Source organism: Sorex fumeus, unplaced genomic scaffold (genome assembly GCF_029834395.1).
Source record: "Sorex fumeus unplaced genomic scaffold, SorFum_2.1 ptg000028l, whole genome shotgun sequence".
In the NCBI taxonomy this organism is placed as follows: domain Eukaryota; kingdom Metazoa; phylum Chordata; class Mammalia; order Eulipotyphla; family Soricidae; genus Sorex; species Sorex fumeus.
The window spans coordinates 4,717,544-4,736,215 of NW_026606085.1; the positions used below are offsets into that span (position 1 = coordinate 4,717,544).

At 46.1% G+C, this 18,672-nt stretch overlaps 1 protein-coding gene across 1 annotated transcript in view; it reads left to right on the forward strand.

Moving 5' to 3' along the window:
• Nucleotides 1-18,672, forward strand: part of DNAH2 (dynein axonemal heavy chain 2) — a 149,350-nt gene that overhangs the window by 40,913 nt on the left and 89,765 nt on the right. The window contains exons 6-12 of the mRNA XM_056114802.1: nucleotides 1,881-2,072; nucleotides 2,841-2,998; nucleotides 3,480-3,567; nucleotides 4,900-5,105; nucleotides 10,271-10,400; nucleotides 10,680-10,862; nucleotides 12,042-12,256. Of these exons, the coding sequence (XP_055970777.1) occupies nucleotides 1,881-2,072; nucleotides 2,841-2,998; nucleotides 3,480-3,567; nucleotides 4,900-5,105; nucleotides 10,271-10,400; nucleotides 10,680-10,862; nucleotides 12,042-12,256 (1,172 nt within the window). The remainder of the gene's footprint in view (nucleotides 1-1,880; nucleotides 2,073-2,840; nucleotides 2,999-3,479; nucleotides 3,568-4,899; nucleotides 5,106-10,270; nucleotides 10,401-10,679; nucleotides 10,863-12,041; nucleotides 12,257-18,672) is intronic.

Sequence of the window (18,672 nt, forward strand, 5' to 3'; positions counted from 1 at the left end):
ATTGTATGGCTGAAACTCAGTCATCCAGCTTTGTAACTATTGCACAATGATTCAATTAAAAAATTCTATGTAGAATTTTAAGGTCGGTATTAAGGAGCCACAAGTAGGTGGAAAAGTCTCAAACCCTGACTGTGGGAATGCAGAAATAACTCAGGGGTTAAGGTGCTTATTGTCACTCAGTTTGATACCCAGCACTGCATATGGCCCCCTGAGTACTGTCAGGAGTGATCCCCCTAGAGTACCAGGAGTAAGTCCTAAACACTTCCAGGTATAGCCCTCAAACAAAACAAAACTCTAAAAGATATCAGGGCAGTGAAGAGAATTGAGTAAACCCCTAGTGAATGGGAGTAATGTCCTGTTTGAGGGTGGGAGATATCAAGTATCTATTCTGTGTGTGGTTCTTAATTAAACTGGAGAAACTAGGGGAATTGGTATGAAACTTGAGTTTGGAGAACTTCTAATCTATTGGGGGAATCGGAAAAGAGATGAAGACATGAGAAAAGATAAAATACTTCTTTAGAAATAAGTAAATTAATATAAGTAGATATTTACATATTCTGGTCCTTACTACAGAGACCAGAAATGTTTGCTACCAGGGAAGATTAGTTTGGAAGCTTCCCAATCGAGGCAAATCAGTGAGGTTTATGGTAGTTAAAAAGAACTGTTTTGCAAAATATGAGATTAATACCTAAGAATAGCTGAGATCAACACCAGGAGGATTACTCCATAGCTTAGAGGCCAGCCGGGTATTCTAGGGGAAAGGGCAGTTCAGATAGAGAAGGGAGCACCAAATAAAGGGTGTTTGGAGGATCCTCCCAGGAGGGGAAATGCATGTTGAAAGTAGACTATGGACTGAACATGTTTGCCACTCAATGCCTCTTTTGTAGACCACAATACTCAAAAGGAGAGAGAGAACAAAGGGGAATGCCCTGCCACAGAGGCAGGGTGGGAGGGGTGTGGGGGTGGGATATTATCCATGGTGGTGGAGGGTGGGCACTGGTGGAGGGATGAGTATTTGATCATTGTATGACCGAAACCCAAGCACAAAGATTTGTAAATCTACAACTGTACCTCATGGTGCTTCACTAATAAAAAAAAAAAAAAAGAACTGTTTTGGTCCAGAAGGAGCAGTGCAGTGACTTAGAATGTTTGCCTTGCGAGCATGTGGGCATGAGTTCAATCCCTAGTGCCACCACACACAAAGAGCATAATTCTGGCAGCTCTGCTGTCTGTAATCCCTGGTACCACAAGTGACTTCTGACTGTATCTAAGCCAGGAGTATGTAATCACCGTAGATGACACCATAGAGGAGTGTGACTCTCAGCAAGCAATACCTACACAAAAGATTTGTGAGAACAAATATGAGCACTGCAGTGACCTTGGGGCACACCACCACTATAGTAAAGTAAAAGTAAAGGCCCTCCCGTTGATCATCGATTTGCTCGAGCGGGCCCAGTAATGTCTCCATTGGAGACTTTGTTGTTACTGTGTCTGGCATATCGAATACTCTCGGTAGCTTGCCGGGCTCTCCGAGAGGGGCGGAGGAATCGAACTCGAGTCGGCCATGTTGGCCGCCTGTAAGGCGAACGCCCTACCCGCTGTGCTATCGCTCCAGCTCCACCACTATAACTAAAGAATATGACCTCTGCGAGTTGTGACACAGCAACCAAAGGACTGGAACTCGCAGTGAGCACCTTGACTAAGTGTGTGAGCACCCCAATCTGATGTGCCACCCTGGCAAGCACCAAAGCTAAAAATGGTACGACCTTCAGTCATCACAGTAACAGAGGAGAGGAGAAGGAGGGGAAAAGGAGCACTTGCTGAGCAGCACCTGTTCCTCTGGTGGTTAAGTCTTGTTCTCCGTGTCTCTTTACTGTCAGGATGGCTCCATCCAAGCGCAGTCGAACCTGACGTTTTTATCCATCCTGAAGGAACCTTACCAGGAGTTGGCTTACATGCGGCCCAAAGACATCTCTGATAAGCTTCCTAAATTGATCAGTCTCATTCGAATCATTTGGGTCAACTCGCCCTACTACAATACTCGGGAGAGACTCACTTCCCTCTTTCGAAAGGTGTGTGCCTGCGGAGGGCTGGGTAAGGGTATCCCGGATCATCACACCCAGTGTTGCTAGGCTTTCCAAAGCAGTTGGAATTCACTTGGAAGCTATGAGTACAAAGGTCATGGGGATGCCTTTAAGGCAGATGGAGAAGATGCCTGTTTCAGAGACAGAACTAGAGGATGGAAGAGGGGTTTGAGGGAGAGAAATTGATGGACAGACACCCCGGCCAAGCTGTTCAGGAGAAGACTGTTTTCTCGTGCCAGGGAGACAGCTTCTACGTGTTTTGCATGTGGAAGCCCCAGATTTGGATCCTTGGCATTGCATGGTTCCTTGAGCATTGCTGGGAGCCACCTCTGAACTGTGAGCACATAGCCAGGAGTAGCTCCTGAGCACCATGGACGGTGGCCCAAAAATAAACAACACCAACAAAAAAGATGAGAAATTTTTTCTTATTTCCAAAGGTTGCCATTTCAGTGGACCAGAGGTAGATTCAGGAAGGAACATAAACTTTTGAGAAACAAGATCTGGCCCCACTTTTAGCCCAAGTGATAGAGTCACTAAAGCTTGTTGGCATGGACCTGAAACTCAGAGCCAGCTGTGTTAGCAGCAGCAGAGCTGGGTTGGAGGGGGTTGAGGGGGCCAAGAGGTGTCTGGGTGAGATGTGGCAGGGGCCCAGACAGAAAGCCCAGGATTCAGGTCTGCAGCAAGTCAGGAAGCTTCAGGGAAGGGGTTGGGTGCAACTAAGACTGTGAACCAAAGCTGTTGGGGCCCCTTTTGCAGATGAGTAATGAGATCATCCGCTTGTGCTGCCATGCTATCTCCTTGGACCGGATCTTTGAGGGATATGTGATTTCTAGCAAGAAAGAACTTGAAGGCTGCATCTCCTGCTGTCATGCGTGGAAAGACCACTACCTTCGGGCTGTGCAGATGCATTCCCAGTATGATGCATCTCCCTGACATTCCACAGAGCACCCCTGCCCATCCCTTGTCACCTCATGGAGGGCAGATTCTGATTTCTGCCACTTGGACTTCTTTGAAAGTCACTGTTTTGTCATTGGCTAGATCTGGGCATTTTTACACAGGCCTGACTTTTTTTCCCCTCTGTCATTGTCTCCTTTCTCAATCCTGAAACGTAAAATTTAAAATTTCATCATGCATGAAACTTTTCCTATCTCCTGCACTTCAGATCCTCCTCTCTGGTTCTTTTCACATTTTGTCATTCCCCACCTAACCCCCCAGCCCCACACTACATTTTGTTTTCTCTGTTGAGTCAGGAAACTGCTTCTTGGCAGGGATGGAGGAGGGGGAATTTTGATTTCTAAGGCTTTCCTTGCTCTCGGAATGCTCAGTCTAACATTACAAAGGCAGATTGAAACTTAATGTTTCTTCTTTGGGTTGTCAATCTCTCTTCTCTTACAGGTTCTCCACTCGGGGCTGGGTCCTCGATCAGTCCAGCATATTCGCTCAGGTTGATGCCTTTGTTCAGCGCTGCAAGGACCTCATTGAGGTGGGAAGCCCAAGGGAAGGAGAGTCAGAGCCCCAGCCAAAGAGCCAGTGGAGGGGCAGACACTAAGCCCAGGACTTCCCATGTTGACTGCCCATGTCATGTGTCCTGCTCTTACCCGCTTAAAAATTTTGTTGTTGTTGTTGTTGTGGGGTGCCATACCTGGTGGCACTTAGAACTTACTCCTGGCTCTGTGCTCAGAGATAACTCTCAGTGAGCTTCGGGGACCACATGGGGTACTGGGGATTGAATCTGGGTTGGCTCCATGTGAGGCAAATATCCAATGACTGTACTATTGCTCTGGCCTGTCTCATCATTGCCTTAGTATCATAGTGCATTCTATTTTCTTTGGTGTTTTGCTTTTGGGGTCAAACTCTGCGATACTCAGGGCTTACATCTGGCTCTGCACTCAGAAATTACTCCTGGAGGTGCTCAGGATTCCATATGGAATGCTGGGGAATTGGAACTGGTTTGGCGGCCTGCAAGACAGACACCCTATTCTCCGTACTATTGCTCCGGCCCCTTAATTTTTTGTTTACTTATTTTATTTTTTATTTATTTTGTTTGTTTTTTGTTTTTGTTTTTTGGGTCACACCCGGCGATGCACAGGGGTTACTCCTGGCTCATGAACTCAGGAATTACTCCTGGTGTTGCTCGGGGGACCATATGGGATGCTGGGAATTGAACTTGGGTCGGCCGTGTGCAAGGCAAACGCCCTACCCACTGTGCTATCACTCCAGCACCCCCTTAATTTTTTAAAAATTGAATCACAAAGTTATTTTTGGTTTAGTTCAGGTGTATAATGTTCCATCACCAATTATTTCACCAGTGTCCACTTCCCTCCATCACTGTCCCTGGTTTCCCTTCTACACACCCCCTGCCTCTATGACAGGCCTTTTTTTTTTCTTTTCTTTTTTTCCTACCTCCCCTTCCCTCCCTTTTTATTTCTAGGAACTGTGGTATAATGCTGTTCTTTTTTTGATTTTTAAAAAATTTTATAAAGTAGTTCACAAATATTTTATTATATTTAATATTCAAACCACCACCATAACACCTTCCCACCACCATCCCAAAACCCAACCCCTGCCCCAAAGCAGAACTGAAATTCATTTTATATTGTTTGTTATGAATAGGCCACTGAAAGTGATCCAAGAAAGTTTCCTTAGAGGAAAGTATGTGAACATTGTTGTATTTTACCCAGGGGCCATTAAGCCCTTCTATAAGCCCTTCTATAACTAACATGTTGAAGACTGGGTCTTGTGGCTATATATATTATATATAATGTATATTATATAACATAGTTTAAGCAGTGATTCTATGCTGACTTCTTTTTAGGTATGTGATTGTCAATACCATTTTGCCCGCTGGGAAGATGGGAAGCAGGGTCCACTTCCTTGCTTCTTTGGTGCTCAGGGTACCCAGGTAACACGGAATTTACTGGAGATTGAGGATATTTTTCATAAAAATTTGCACATGCTTCGGGCTGTCCGTGGGGGCATCCTGGATGTGAAGAACACCTCTTGGCATGAAGACTACAATAGGTGAGAAGACCACAGGCTGATTCCCTAATAGTTCAGGGAAGGGAGATTGGGGTGACGGAGAGCAGTTACGCAGGGGCTGGAGTTCGGCGGTTGAGCCCCTTCCTTATGTGTGTGAAACTCTGGGTTTAATCCTTTGCACTGCAGCTAAAATAAAAATTAAAAAAGTGTCAGGAGAAGTGGTGAGTGTGTCCAAAGGAAAGTGGGGCAATATTTTGTAGTGGGTGGAGATAAAGTCAGTAAGGTAGGCACTGACTGGCCTCTCCAGTGAAGGGCTCTGAGGAAGTTAGTCTGTCAGGGCTCAATCCCTGTCACTCCCTAATACCAGCTATGGGATTTTGAGCAGTTGTCTTGACCAGTTGGAGCTCCTTTCTTCATCTGTGAAATAAGGTTGTAGAACTGAGCTCAGAGCATTGTATTGAAGAATAAATGGGTCAATGCTAGTGAAGCATTTGAGGGACGCTAGGAGATAGCTCAGTGGTTAAAGCATTTTCCTTGTAAGCCCAAGACTGAGTTAAGTCCCAAGTGTGACCTGCATTCACTGAGCATGATCCTGGCAGTGCTGCTGTTTGAGATCCTAGTGCCATAAGCGAGTCCCAGTGCAGCCACAGTGAAATGGTGTCACATTGTGAAGTCATTCCAGAGATGGGCACTTTGAAGCCTGCATTTGTAGTTCTGCCACTGCCCCAGGGCCCTGCCAGAAACCCTGGGACTCACAACAAAAGATGACTACCTACCAGACTTTGGCCCCAGCCAACCAACCCCCACCTGTCAGGCAGAAACAGGACCTAGTTCTGAGTTAACGGAGCCTCCTGCACTCCACCCCACCAGCCTCCTTTACTTCCATATAAACCCACCCTGAAACACAGGCAGATAGGATCTTCATTAGTCCCTCTAGGGGCTTGTGAGGTCTCCCAGGAACACTCTTTCCAATAAACCCCATTTCAGCCTAATCCTCCTCTTGGACTCCGTTTCTTTGTTTTCACAAGCGGGTCCCCATACCTTTCATCATGGTGCCAAAACCCAGGAGGTTTGAAAAATGAGGGTTAGGCGACCTGGATGATCCTCCTTCCTGGATTTAGGGTTTTTTTCCTTCTCTCTCTTTTTCTTTTTGAATCACAACTGGAGATGTTCAGGGGTTACTCCTGGCTCTTCACTCAGGATTTACTCTTGGTGTTACTCAGGGAACTATAGAGAATGCTGGGGATTGAACCCTGAATGGCCACGTGCAAGGCAAATTCCCTATCTTCTTGACTATCACTCTCTGACCCCGTGGATTCAGGTTTCTACCTGGGCTCTTGGATCAGTCAATTGGCCAGATTTCATTCTGAATCTCTTGCATCTGAGTCAGTCTCTTTCCTCCTCTGGGAGAGACCTCCATCACATCCTTACAGGCGCCTTGCAACCACCATATTCTGGTTTTTGGTAACTTCCAAAATTTCCCATAATGTTTCATTTGGCCCTTGTTCCTTCTGGGCACCCTCTCCATAAAAAGTATGCTAACTTTTCCTGAAATCATGGGCCTGTATCAGGGCTGCCTTTTTTGGGAGTTCAGAAATCTCCAGGGTCCAGAATTGGCCAAGGATACTTGCTGTTCTCTGATGACTCATCTGCCATTAGGGCAATGGAAGGAGCTGGAGATGTCCTCTCCTCTCTGTCTTCCGGGCCATTTGCAAAGGACCCAAGACATCAGACCTTTGTGCAGACGACTCTCGCGACTGGATCTTGGGAATATTATGGGCAGTCAAAATTATTGGCAACTTTGGAATTTACCTAAAGCTAGAATACAGTGATTGCGAGGCACCTGTAAGGATGTGATAGAGGTCCCTCGAAGGAGGAGACTGTCACAGGTCCAGTCAGTCCAGGAAAGAGGATTGTCCAGGCCACTGGGCCCTTGGTTCTTGAACCTCCCAGGTTTTAGCACCAGAATGGAAGGTCAGGGATGGGCTCATGGAAAGGGAAAAAAAGGAGTCCAAGAGGAGAATTAGGCTGAAATGGGGTTTACTGGAAAGAGAACATTCTCAGGGGGACCCCACAAGCCTTAGAGGGACTAGTGAAGATCCCACCCACCTGCGTTTCAGGGTAGGTTTATATGGAAGTGAAGGAGGTCTTGGGCAGGGGAGGGATGCTTGGTTAACTCAGAACCAGGTTGAGTTTCTGCCAGGTGGGGGTTGGTTGGCTGAGGTTGGAGGTTGTCTTTTGTAGTGGGTTCCAGGGATTCTGGTGGGGCCTTGGAATGGTGGTGGAACTGCAAAGGCAGGCTTCAAAGTGCCCATCTCTGGGCCAACCTAACACCTACCTCCTGCTCTACTCCCCTTGAGTACTACAACTGAAAATATGTGAACACTGTGGCTGAGTTACATGTGAGCACCTCCCACACTGTGACTAGCTGAGTACAACCATTGGTGAGCAGTGGTATGAATATACAAGGTCCGTTACCAAGCACGTGTACAACAGGCCAGAGAGGGCCCCTCCAAGCCTGTGTACAGGGGTTAAGTCTCAGCCTTGTTTGTTGCGGACCCCAATTTGATCCCCGGCACCAAATGTGATCCTCTGAGCACTGCTGGCAACAAGCCCTGAGCACAGAGCTGCGAGTAGCCCCTGAGCACCCTTGGTATGGCCCCAACACTCCGAAAAGGATATGTGCGACCCTTTTTCATCACAACAGCATCTACAAAGGGAAAGGAAGGGGATAGAAAAGTACGTGGGAACTTGGGAAGTGCTCAGTACATAAGATATGCCAGGGACCAGCCCCAGGTGAACAGGCCTGAAGCAGGAATGCCACGAGGATTAAGAAAAGGACAGAAATAAGAGAAAAAAGCACGGGTGCAGCGGTCTAACAGCTTCGTGGAATGAGAGCTCTGATTGCCCCTGTATTTATTGCATAGAACCAGTAATCACAAAAAGGATAACAACAACATTCTTTGGTCAAATACCTAGCTATTTTAGGCTTTCACACATCTGAGGGCATTAAGTTATGGCAATCATTGTCCTTGTAAAGAGCTTTCACAATAGGATGTTCTCAGAGGAAAGAAGCAGAAAACAGGGCAGCATTCCATCTCTAGACTCCAGTATTTGGAATTGAAAGGATCCATTAACTGCCCTTCCTGTCTATCTAGTCCCTAACAAATGCATATAATAATTCTCTCTCTCTCTCTCTCTCTCTCTCTCTCTCTCTCTCTCTCTCTCTCTCTCTCTGAGCAAAGCATACCTGACTCTGCTCAGGACTTACTCATGACTCTATATGACTCTATTCTTAGGGATCTTTCCTGGTGGGGCTTGGTAGACAACTTGGAGTGCCAGAGCTCAAACTCAACAGTGTACAAGGCGAGTGCCTTACCTGCTGTACTATGGTTTTCTCTTTATACGAACTGGGCTCGGTGGCTTCATCGGAGAAAGCCATGATTACAAATGAATGAAGAATTGGCTTTGGAGTCATTCTCATGGAGCACAGCCATGACACAGCATCCTCCTGTACTGTCTCCACTGCTTGGTATGGCCTGTCTTCTGTTTGGCCACTTGTACTTTGACCTCTTCTCAGTGCAAACCAGAGACACGGACCTAGCAGGCCAGCAGGCCAGCACAGTCTGCTCCTAGAGTGGGCAGTGCCTCCACCCACACTGATCCTCACAGCCACATTCTAACGGGAGTGCCTGGGTGGGTGCACGGTTGGATCTTCTGAGAAGAAGCCTCTATAACCCCCCCGCCCCCCATTTACATGAGCCTTTATTTTTAGCCTTGAATGAAACTATTTAAACACTGTGATTTATAAAGTTGTTCACAATACAGTTGTTTCAGATATTCAGTATTTCAACACCAGTCACACCACCAATGTGCCATTCCTTCCACCAGTGTCCCCCATTTCCCATCCACTCCCAAAGCCTGCTCCCTTAGCAGTTACAAAATGATTTACTTTATATTGCCTATTACAACATATGGGCTGGAACGATAGCACAGTGGTGGGGCATTTGCCTTGTGTGCGGCCAGCCCGGCTGAGCCGGGTTCGATTTCTCTGCCCCTTTTGGAGAGCCCAGCAAGCTACCGAGAGTATCTTGCCCACAGGGCAAAGCCTGGCAAGCTACCTGTGACGTATTCGATATGCCAAACACAGTAACAACAAGTCTCACAATGGAGACGTTACTGGGCCCGCTCAAGCAAATTGATGACAGGAGGACAGTACTACAGTGCTATTGCAACATATATCTCATAATGGTGATGCTAAAGTCATAGCCTGAGGATTTACTGAGCTGTTAGGTGAGAGTTGGGTTTCTGTGTTAATTTCAGTCATTAATGTCAGTGACTGAAATTTAAATTTTCCCACCTAAATTTCTTGTTTCCACTGGGCTGTCAACTCTGTGAAGTTTGGAGCTGTTGGAGGTGTTGCACTGTTGCATATAGCTCTGCACTCAGGGATCACCCCTGGTGAGGTTCGAAGGATCATATATGGGGATGAGGATCAAACCTAGGCTGGTTTTGTGAAAAGCACATGCCCTCACCACTGTTCTATCTGGCCCCTGGGTCCATGACATTATTTATATCTGGTTCAGGTTCTATTTATTTATTTTGGGGGTCATACTCTGCACAGTGCTCAGGGGTTATTGGCTCTATACTCTGGCTGTGCTCGGGGGCAGGGACTATATGTGGTGCTGAGGATTCTAACTGAGGGCTGCAGGTATAAATGTATAAAGCAAGTGTACTATTTCCCTGGGTTCTGGAATATCTCTCTGGGCCCTCAAGTTTCTTTTTCTTTCTTTTTGCTTTTTGGGTCATAGCCAGCGATGCAACTGGTTACTCCTGGCTCATGCACTCAGAAATTACTCCTGGTAGTGCTCGGGGGACCATATGGGATGCTGGGAATCGAACCCAGGTCGCCTGTGTGCAAGGCAAATGCCTTACCTGCTGTATTATCGCTCCAGCCCCAAGTTTCTTTTTCTTTCTTTTCTTTTATTTTTTTATAAAGTAAAAATATGTTTATTGGGAAATAAAGGGAGGTAAGGAGAGAAGTAGGGTAAGATACGTGCTCAAGAGAGAACACGGGCTTCTCCATAGTGGAGGGGCCTCAGATTTCATTTTGAATTAACATCTGTAGAGATGCTACAATTCATACTCAGCCATTTTTGGAGGCAGGTGAGGCCATCACTTTCCTACCTGTTTCTGTCATGGTGCAGGTTCCGTGCTGGAGTCAAGGACCTGGAAGTGATGACTCAGAATTTAATCACCTCCGCCTTCGAATTAGTGCTTGACGTGGAGCATGGAGTGCTGCTGCTGGACACCTTCCACAGACTGGCCACCCGCGAGGTGCCACTGCACACAGCTCCTGCTCTGGCTGTCCTCTAGCTCCTGCTGTCCTTTAGTCTGCTCCCCTTGGTTCCCCCCCCACCCCCGCCACCACACAAACACATGCACACCATCATTCCCTGGCCCTTTCCCTTTGTCTGCACTTTGCGTGTCTTTCCCTTCCCTCTCGCCCCCGGTTCCTGACTGGGCCCCAGAGCTGGAGAGTGCCTTTTTCTAGGATGAGTCACTGAAGGTCTTCCACACCCCCCAAATGCTGTCCTCTATTCTCTTCTGCCTCAGGCTATCAAGAGAACATATGACAAGAAAGCAGTGGATCTCTATATGTTGTTCAACAGTGAGCTGGCACTCACGAACCGTGAACTGAACAAGAAATGTCCTTACCTGGTGCCAAACATGGCCCAGTATTCTGGACAAGCTCACTGGATGCGGATACTGCGGCGGCGCATTGACAGAGTTATGAATGTAAGCTCCTGGCCTTTTCTGACGTCCTCGGTGGGCTGGACTTGACGGACTGTGCTCCATTTTGGAAGGGATGGGAGACCAGTCTGAAGAGCTTCCCAAGAGGAACTCACGCCCCCTCCCCCCTTTTGCTTTTAATGTGCCACATCCAGTAGGGCTGGCAGGGAGAGGACTGCTTTGTGCTCAGTCCACTACTGGCAGTGCTTGGGAGACTGTGTGGTTCTGGGGTTCAAATCCCCAGGACTTCCACGTGCAAACAGTCACAACAGTCTTTCAGCTGTTTTCTTGGCCCTCCGAGAGTTTATGATCAGAGATGAAGCTGAGCCAGGGAAGTGGCAGATGCAGTTCAGAGAGGCAGGCTCTGGCTTGGATCATGCAGGGTTATGCAAGTATGGCTAGAAGAACTGTCGGTCATTTTAAGTAGAGAGGAGGATCAGGGTCATTAACTGGGAAGCTGGGTCACCAAGCGAGCAATACAACCTCACAGTCAAGGAAGCAGGACAAGCAAGGCTCTTAGAGGGCCTGGTTTCCTTAGAAGAATAGGCACAAAATAACACAAAATTGTTAAAACTTTGGAGTACATTATGTCTAACATTACTGAGATAATTACCTGCTGTCATCTACTTGGTTGTGGGAGAGAAGAGGCAGCCTGGGTAGACAGCTGGAGGCTTCCTAACGTGTGCTAAGACTGGGGTGAGGAAGGCGTTATATACTTGTTCAACATTGTACCTCTCAACTCCTTTACCTCCTGTAATTTGTTTCCTTTCCTCAGCTGTTTTTCTTTTTTTTTTTTCTTTTTGGGTCACACCTGGTGATTCTCAGGGATTACTCCTGGCTCTGCACTCAGGAATTACTCCTAGTGGTGCTCGGGGGACCATATGGGATGCTGGGGATTGAACCCAGGTCGACTGCGTGCAAGGCAAACGCCCTACCTGCTGTGCTATTGCTCTAGCCCTCCTCAGCTTTTTTCTTGTTCTGAATTCTGTGTGTCTCTTCAGTTGTCTCTCTCTCCCTATGCCTTCCTTGGTCTCTTCCTTTCTCCTCAGTTTCCCTTTGCTCTGAGATAATTATTGGTGTGTGTGTGTGTGTGTGTGTGTGTGTGTGTGTGTGTTTGGGAAGGGAAATTGTAAAATGAATGAAAGAGGAAGTAGCCTCCACTCATCTGTTGTTTTTCCTCTTTAGTGTCTTTCTGAAGCTCACTTCCTGCCCCATATTGGGACTGGAGAGGAAACTGTACATACCTATCAGCAGATGATTCAGGGCATCGATGAATTGGTTCGAAAAACCTTTCAAGACTGGACAGCCACGCTGGATAAGGACTGCATTAAGCGATTGGATAGTTCATTGTTAAGAATTAGTCAGGAGAAGCCTGGCATGCTGGATGTCAACTTTGACAAGTATAGTACCCACCCTGATTCCTTCTTCCTAAACTTCTCCTGTCTTTGGTGCTATTTTCATACCCGACTCATCTAACAGTTGAACTCCTATCTTTTTGTTTCTCTCTCTATTCTTCATTAACTTTATACTGTTTGCTCTCACTTTTTAATTTTGCTAATTTTTATTATCTTTAAAAAAAAAGTGTGGGGACTGAAGCGATAGCACAGTGGGTAGGGCGTTTGCCTTGCATGCGGCCGACCAGGTTTTGATTCCCAGCATCCCATATGGTCCCCCAAGCACCGCCAGCAGTAATTCCTGAGTGTGTGAGCCAGGAGTAACCCCTGTGCATCGCTGAGTGTGACCCAAAAAGAAAAAAAATGTGATTTAACTGACCCCCCTGCGGGTCCTGGAGAGATAGTATAGCAGGTAGTGTGCTTGCCTTGCATGCAGTTGACCAGGGTTCAATCCTCAGCATCCCAAATGGTAGCCCGAGCCTTGCCAGGAGTGATCCCTGGGCACAGAGTCAGGAGTAAGCCCTGAGCACTACCAGGTATGGCCTCCAAACTAAGAAAAACAAAATAGAAAACAGAGCCAAACAACCAATCAACCAACCAGAAAAACCCTGCAGTAACCAACCTAAGCCAGTGATGTAGATGTTTATTCCTCCACTAGATGGCCATGATGGCTCAGCAAAATCAGGACCACACGCCATGTTGTGGGCTTGACTGAGAATTGAGGAAATTCCAGATGCTTCCCATTGCTATGGCATTGTAGTTATGAGATTTTGTTTAACACTATAGTTAAAAACTCATCAATTTATTAGTTATAGATCTCATGTGTTGGGACCGAGTTGGGCACATTTTGTCCCTACTTTGTAACTTTTTTTTTTTTTTTTTTTTTTTTTTTTGCTTTTTGGGTCACACCCAGCAATACACAGTGGTTACTCCTGGCTCATGCACTCAGGAATTACTCCTGGCGGTGCTCAGAGGATCATATGGGATGCTGGGAATGGAACCCGGGTCGGCCTCGTGCAAGGCAAATGCCTACCTGCTGTGCTGTCTCTCCAGCTCCCCTACTTTGTAACTCTTTAACAGTTCTACCCTGGGGCAGTACTTTCTTTCTAAGTAAGAGAGAAAAGAAAAAAGAAGAAGCTATGTAAGGTATCTTTAGAGATTACAAACAAAATATCTGGTGGCTCATTTTCTAATTCAAAGACTGGGGGTTGTAGTGATAGCACAGCGGGTAAGGCGGTTTCCTTGCACTGGGCCAACCTGGGTTTGATTCCCAGCATCCCATATGGTCCCCTGAGCACCGCCAGGAGTAATTTCTGAGTGCAGAGCCAGGAGTAATGCCTGTGCATCACCAGGTATGACCCAAAAAGGGCTGGAGCGATAGCACAGCGGGTAGGGCGTTCGCCTTACAAGCGGCTAACATGGCCGACCCGAGTTCGATTCCTCCGCCCCTCACGGAGAGCCCGGCAAGTTACCGAAAGTATTCAATATGCCAAACACAGTAACAACAAAGTCTCCAATGGAGACTTGCTCGAGCAAATCGACCCAAAAAGCTAAAAATTGAAAAAGACTGTAACTTCCTCCTTGATGAACTTCTGGCTTCTTGAGGTATCAGCTAGGGCTGAGAACAGGAGCTGCTTCCCAGGCCTACTAGTTTAACTAATCAAATGTCTTATTTTTTGTGGCAAGTGCAGAAGCAAATTTGCCGGAAAAGGCCTGTGTGGTGACAAAAAGATGAATGTGTTAGTTCAGGGAAGCTGAATGAAGCCTAACCCTGGTGAGATGACAAATGATAGTTGAGGAGGAAAGGAAAAGACCCACAATGCAGTAACAGTGCTGAATGTCAGGTGAGAGGCACAAGGCAAAGGCATTAGGAAGAAGGTCAGAGTTGCTGGTAGACACATGGAACTGGGAGCAGGTGAGGTTTGAGGTTTGAGATAAGTCTTTGACTGCTAGGAATGTTGCACGTGAACTTTGATAGATTCATGATCTGTGAGCTTTGAATTAAAGTATGACCAAGTGAAGTCATATAAAAAATTGCTTCATAAATCAACAATAAGATTCGAAGAGACGGGAGAGTTGGCCAGTATTACCCTAGCTATGCCACTGAAAGGGTAGAATCTGTAAGACATATTTTCCCATCAAGTTAGGTACTCCCAGGGGCTGGAGCGATAATATAGAGGGTAGGGCTTGCACGCGGCTGACCCGAGTTCAATTCCCAGCATCTCATATAGTCCCCTGAGCACCGTCAGGAATAATTCCTGAGTGCAAACCCGGGAGTGACCCCTGTGCATCGCCAGGTGTGACCCAAAAAAGAAAACATAAAACAAGCTAGGTACTCCCAACTACTCTGTTGGAGAGTTCCCCAGAGACACTTGGAATAATATAAATATGTGTATATATAATCTATTATTATATATTTCCATTAACATAATATATTAAAATAATAGAATTTTATTAAACACCAGTGATCAAAATTAATTTGGGGGCAAAAGAGTTGGGATCATGCTTGGAGGCTCTTGAGGCTCTTTGTTCTGGGGTCTCTTCTGATGGTGCTCATGGCATGTTAGAACAGAACCACATAAGGTGATGTGGAACAAACTAGGATTATATGCAAGGCAGGTGCCTTGCCTTCTGTGTTCTCTGGCCTCGTATTTACTTTCTGGGGTGAGGGCCTCCCAAACAGAGCTTCCTTACGCTCATGAAGTCTAGGGACCCCACCACTGATTCTTGGCCAATAGGATTCAGACTAAGGCTGCAGTGCTGTTTGTGCCTTGCAGTGCTAGGGTTGCTCATGCCATCTAGGCAGTGCTGGGGGCCTCCAGGGCTGCACCTGGTATGGTTAGGGGAACATGTGGTGCTGGGAATTGAACCCAGGTTGGGAGTAGCCTAGACATAGACCTTTACCTGTTCTATCTACTGGCCTTCAATATTAACTTTTTTTGCTTGTTTGTTTTGGGGCTACATCTGGCCATGCTCAGGGCTTACTCCTGGCTCTGCACTCAGAGATCACTCCTGACAGGGCTTGGGGACCCATAATGGGATTCTGGAGATCAAATGTGGGTCAGCTGCATGTAAAGCAATCAAGTGCCTTACCTGCTGTACTATTCCTTGGTCCCCTTAAACACCATTCTAATAATTTTCTGTGGGGACACATTGGCTATGCTTTGGGCTTACTCCTGGCTCAGAGCTCAGGGCTCACTCCTAATAGGCTTGGGGACTATATGGGGTGCTGGGAACAAACCCGGGTTGGCTGCATGCAAAGCTTTTACCTGTTGTACTATTTCTCTGAACCCTTGAACATTAATTAACAAACAAACAAACAAACACAACCTTTCAGTTTGGGGGCCATATCTGGCATTGCTCAGGTCTTACTCCTGGCTCTATGCTCAGGGATCACTCAGAGTTCAGGGAAGGGTTCAGGGAACCATGTGGGATGCTGGGGATTGAACCTAGGTTAGCTGTGGGCAACGCAAGCACCCTGCTGGCTGTACTATTGCTCGGCTTCCTTAAGCACTATTTTATTAGACTTTTAAGACATGTGATTCCTTTTTATTTGTTTGGGGGAGTGTGGTTAGGCTAGACCTGACGGTGCTTAGTTCCTAGCTCTGTTCAGGAGTGCCCTGTGCCTTGGCAACGTTCAGAGGATCATACGTGGTGCCAAGAATTCAAACCAGGGTCAGTGAGATGCAAAACAAGTTCCTTAACCCTGGACTACCTCTCCAGCCCTAGTTTTATTGTTTCATTTTGTTTTTCATGTGATACACGGGTCCTTTTTAATTTTTCTTCTCCCCCTCCCCCATTCATGGCTCATGACACCTGTTTTAGCTTTATCTCTTTTGCTCCTAGTAACTCCGGACAAACTGATTGAATATATCATTGAATTATTCATGCTTATCTGTGTGTCTAAAAAATATAGGTATACTGGTTGGTGACTGTTTTCTTCCAGTCCTTAGATTTAGTCAGTGAGAGAGAATGAAGCATAAACTTTACTTCTGCACAGACAAGTTTGAACACTATGTAGTTGTATTTTGTTACATGATCTCAGACAAGTTACTTGTCTGAATCCAAGTTTCCTACTTAAAAAAATCATTTTCTGGGGGCTGGAGTGATAGCACAGTGGGTAGGGCATTTGCCTTGCACACGGCCGACCTGGGTTCAATTCCCAGCATCCCATATGGTCCCCCGAGCACCGCCAGGAGTAATTCCTGAGTGCATGAGCCAGGAGTAACCCCTGTGCATCGCCGGGTGTGACCCAAAAAAGCAAAAACAAAACAAAACAAAAAAACCCCTTTTCTAAGGTCGAGGGATAGTTTGACACGCTGAGTATGTGGGAGACCCAGGAGTGTGTCCTAGCAGTTTACCATTGGGAATGACCTCCTGCACAAACAGCCAGGAGTAGTTCCCAGATCTTCCAGGTACAGCCTAAAAAAAACCCAAAAAGAATCTTTTTTAGAAGAAGTGGTGAGACTATATGGTTAGTATAGAAGCCTTCACATAAATAATCAATCTACATTTTTCCTTTAAAAAAATTTCTCGGGGGGGGGCTGGAGCAATAGCACAGCGGGTAGGGCGTTTGCCTTGCACATGGCCGACTCGGGTTCGATTCCCAGCATCCCATATGGTCCCCTGAGACCGCCAGGAGTGATTCCTGAGTGCAAAGCCAGGACTAACCCCTGAGCATTGCTGGGTGTGACCCAAAAAGCAAAAAAAAAAAAAAATTCTCAGAGGCCAAAGTATAAGTGGTAAGATGCAACTGGTCAGATATTTGCCTTGCAATGCAACGAACCCAGTTTTGATCCCTGACTTCTCACATAGTTCCACTTAGCCCCTCCAGGAGTGAACCCCGAGTGCAGAAACCAGGAGAAAGCCTTGAGCACAACTTGATGTAGCCCAAAAATAAAACCAAAATCAGACAAACAAAATTGCTCCACAAAACTTGGTGAATACAGTATTTCCAAAACAAATTTAGCAAGGTGATAAATTTATTTTATAACCTTTCAGGTTATGAAATGTTATAAAGTCATAAGTTACACTATGGTAGAGAATAAAAAATCTACCTCCACTACTTTTCCTAGTGTCTTAGTTTTCTCTGGGAAAAAGAGTCAGTGTAATGAGGATGCGAGATAGCACAGGAGTTAAGGCACTTGTTTTGCACGCAGGGCCAAACCCCACCCAATTTGACCCCAGGAAGAGCCAGGAGTAACTCCTGAGCGCATCCAGGGATGCCCCTTCCCCCACCAAAAAAAAAGTCAGTGTACTGAGTAACATTTCAGAGATAAGAATAAATTAATGTAGGGGGATGGAGCAATAGCACAGTGGGTAGGGCGTTTGCCTTGCGCTCGGCCAACCTGGGTTCGATTCCCAACATCCCATATGGTTCCCTGAGCACCGCCAGGGCTAATTCCTGAGTGCAGAGCCAGGTGCATTGCCAGGTGTTACCTAAAAAGCAAAAAACAAACAAACAAAAAGAATAAATTAATGTAGGTATGCTTTATATCTTAGTTTTTATTTTGGAACCATACTCAGCGATGATTCAGGGCTACTCCTGACATAGTGCTAGGGGCCATTTCCAGCAGTACTCAGGGGACCATGTAGTGCTGGTGATGATTCCTAAGTATCCTGTAAATTGTATTATTTGTGTGTGAGCCTTTAATAATAATAATTATTATTATTCTTATTTTGTGTTTGAGTCATTCCTAGTGGTGCTAAGAGGACTGTGAAAGCTGGGGAGCAAAACTGTCTCCCATAGCAAAGCTCTCCTCCAGCCCTCTACACTATTTCCCTTGGCCAATCGGTATCCTTTTCAAAACCAGGAGTGGAGCACTACACATATGTCTCTTCAGGGGTTTTCAAAATGATTTCGTTTTTTCTATTATAAAATGTTGATCATTTTAGAAAATTTGCAAAGGATAATAAAATAGAAGGAAGAAAAGAATTCCTCTAAAGATTTGGGGCCTTTTTGACTCTTGGGGCCAGAAATGTGGCTCAAGTGAAGGAGAACATGTTGACATGTGCAAGGCCCTGGGCTCAATCCCTGCCACTATGCGGCCCCCAGAAAAGATCCCTGGTAGCCACCCGGAATGGTCCCTACAACAGTAACAAAGATAATCACTTAATGATTGTAGATCTATTATATATATATATACATACATATATACATATATATATTCAGGAATCATTCCTGGGAGTGCTCAGGGGACATATGGGATGCTGGGGCTGAACCTGGGTTAATTGTGTTTAGGGCAAGCACCCTACCTGCTGTACTATCTCTCTGGCCTGGGTGTATATATATATATTTATCACTCCTCTCCCTCCCGCTGACATTTCATATGTTAAAACATACGCTTTATTGGGTATTTTTTTTTGTATTTTTATTCCCTCTTCCCATGTTGCTGGTTTCTGGGCTCACAGAGTTGCTGCAG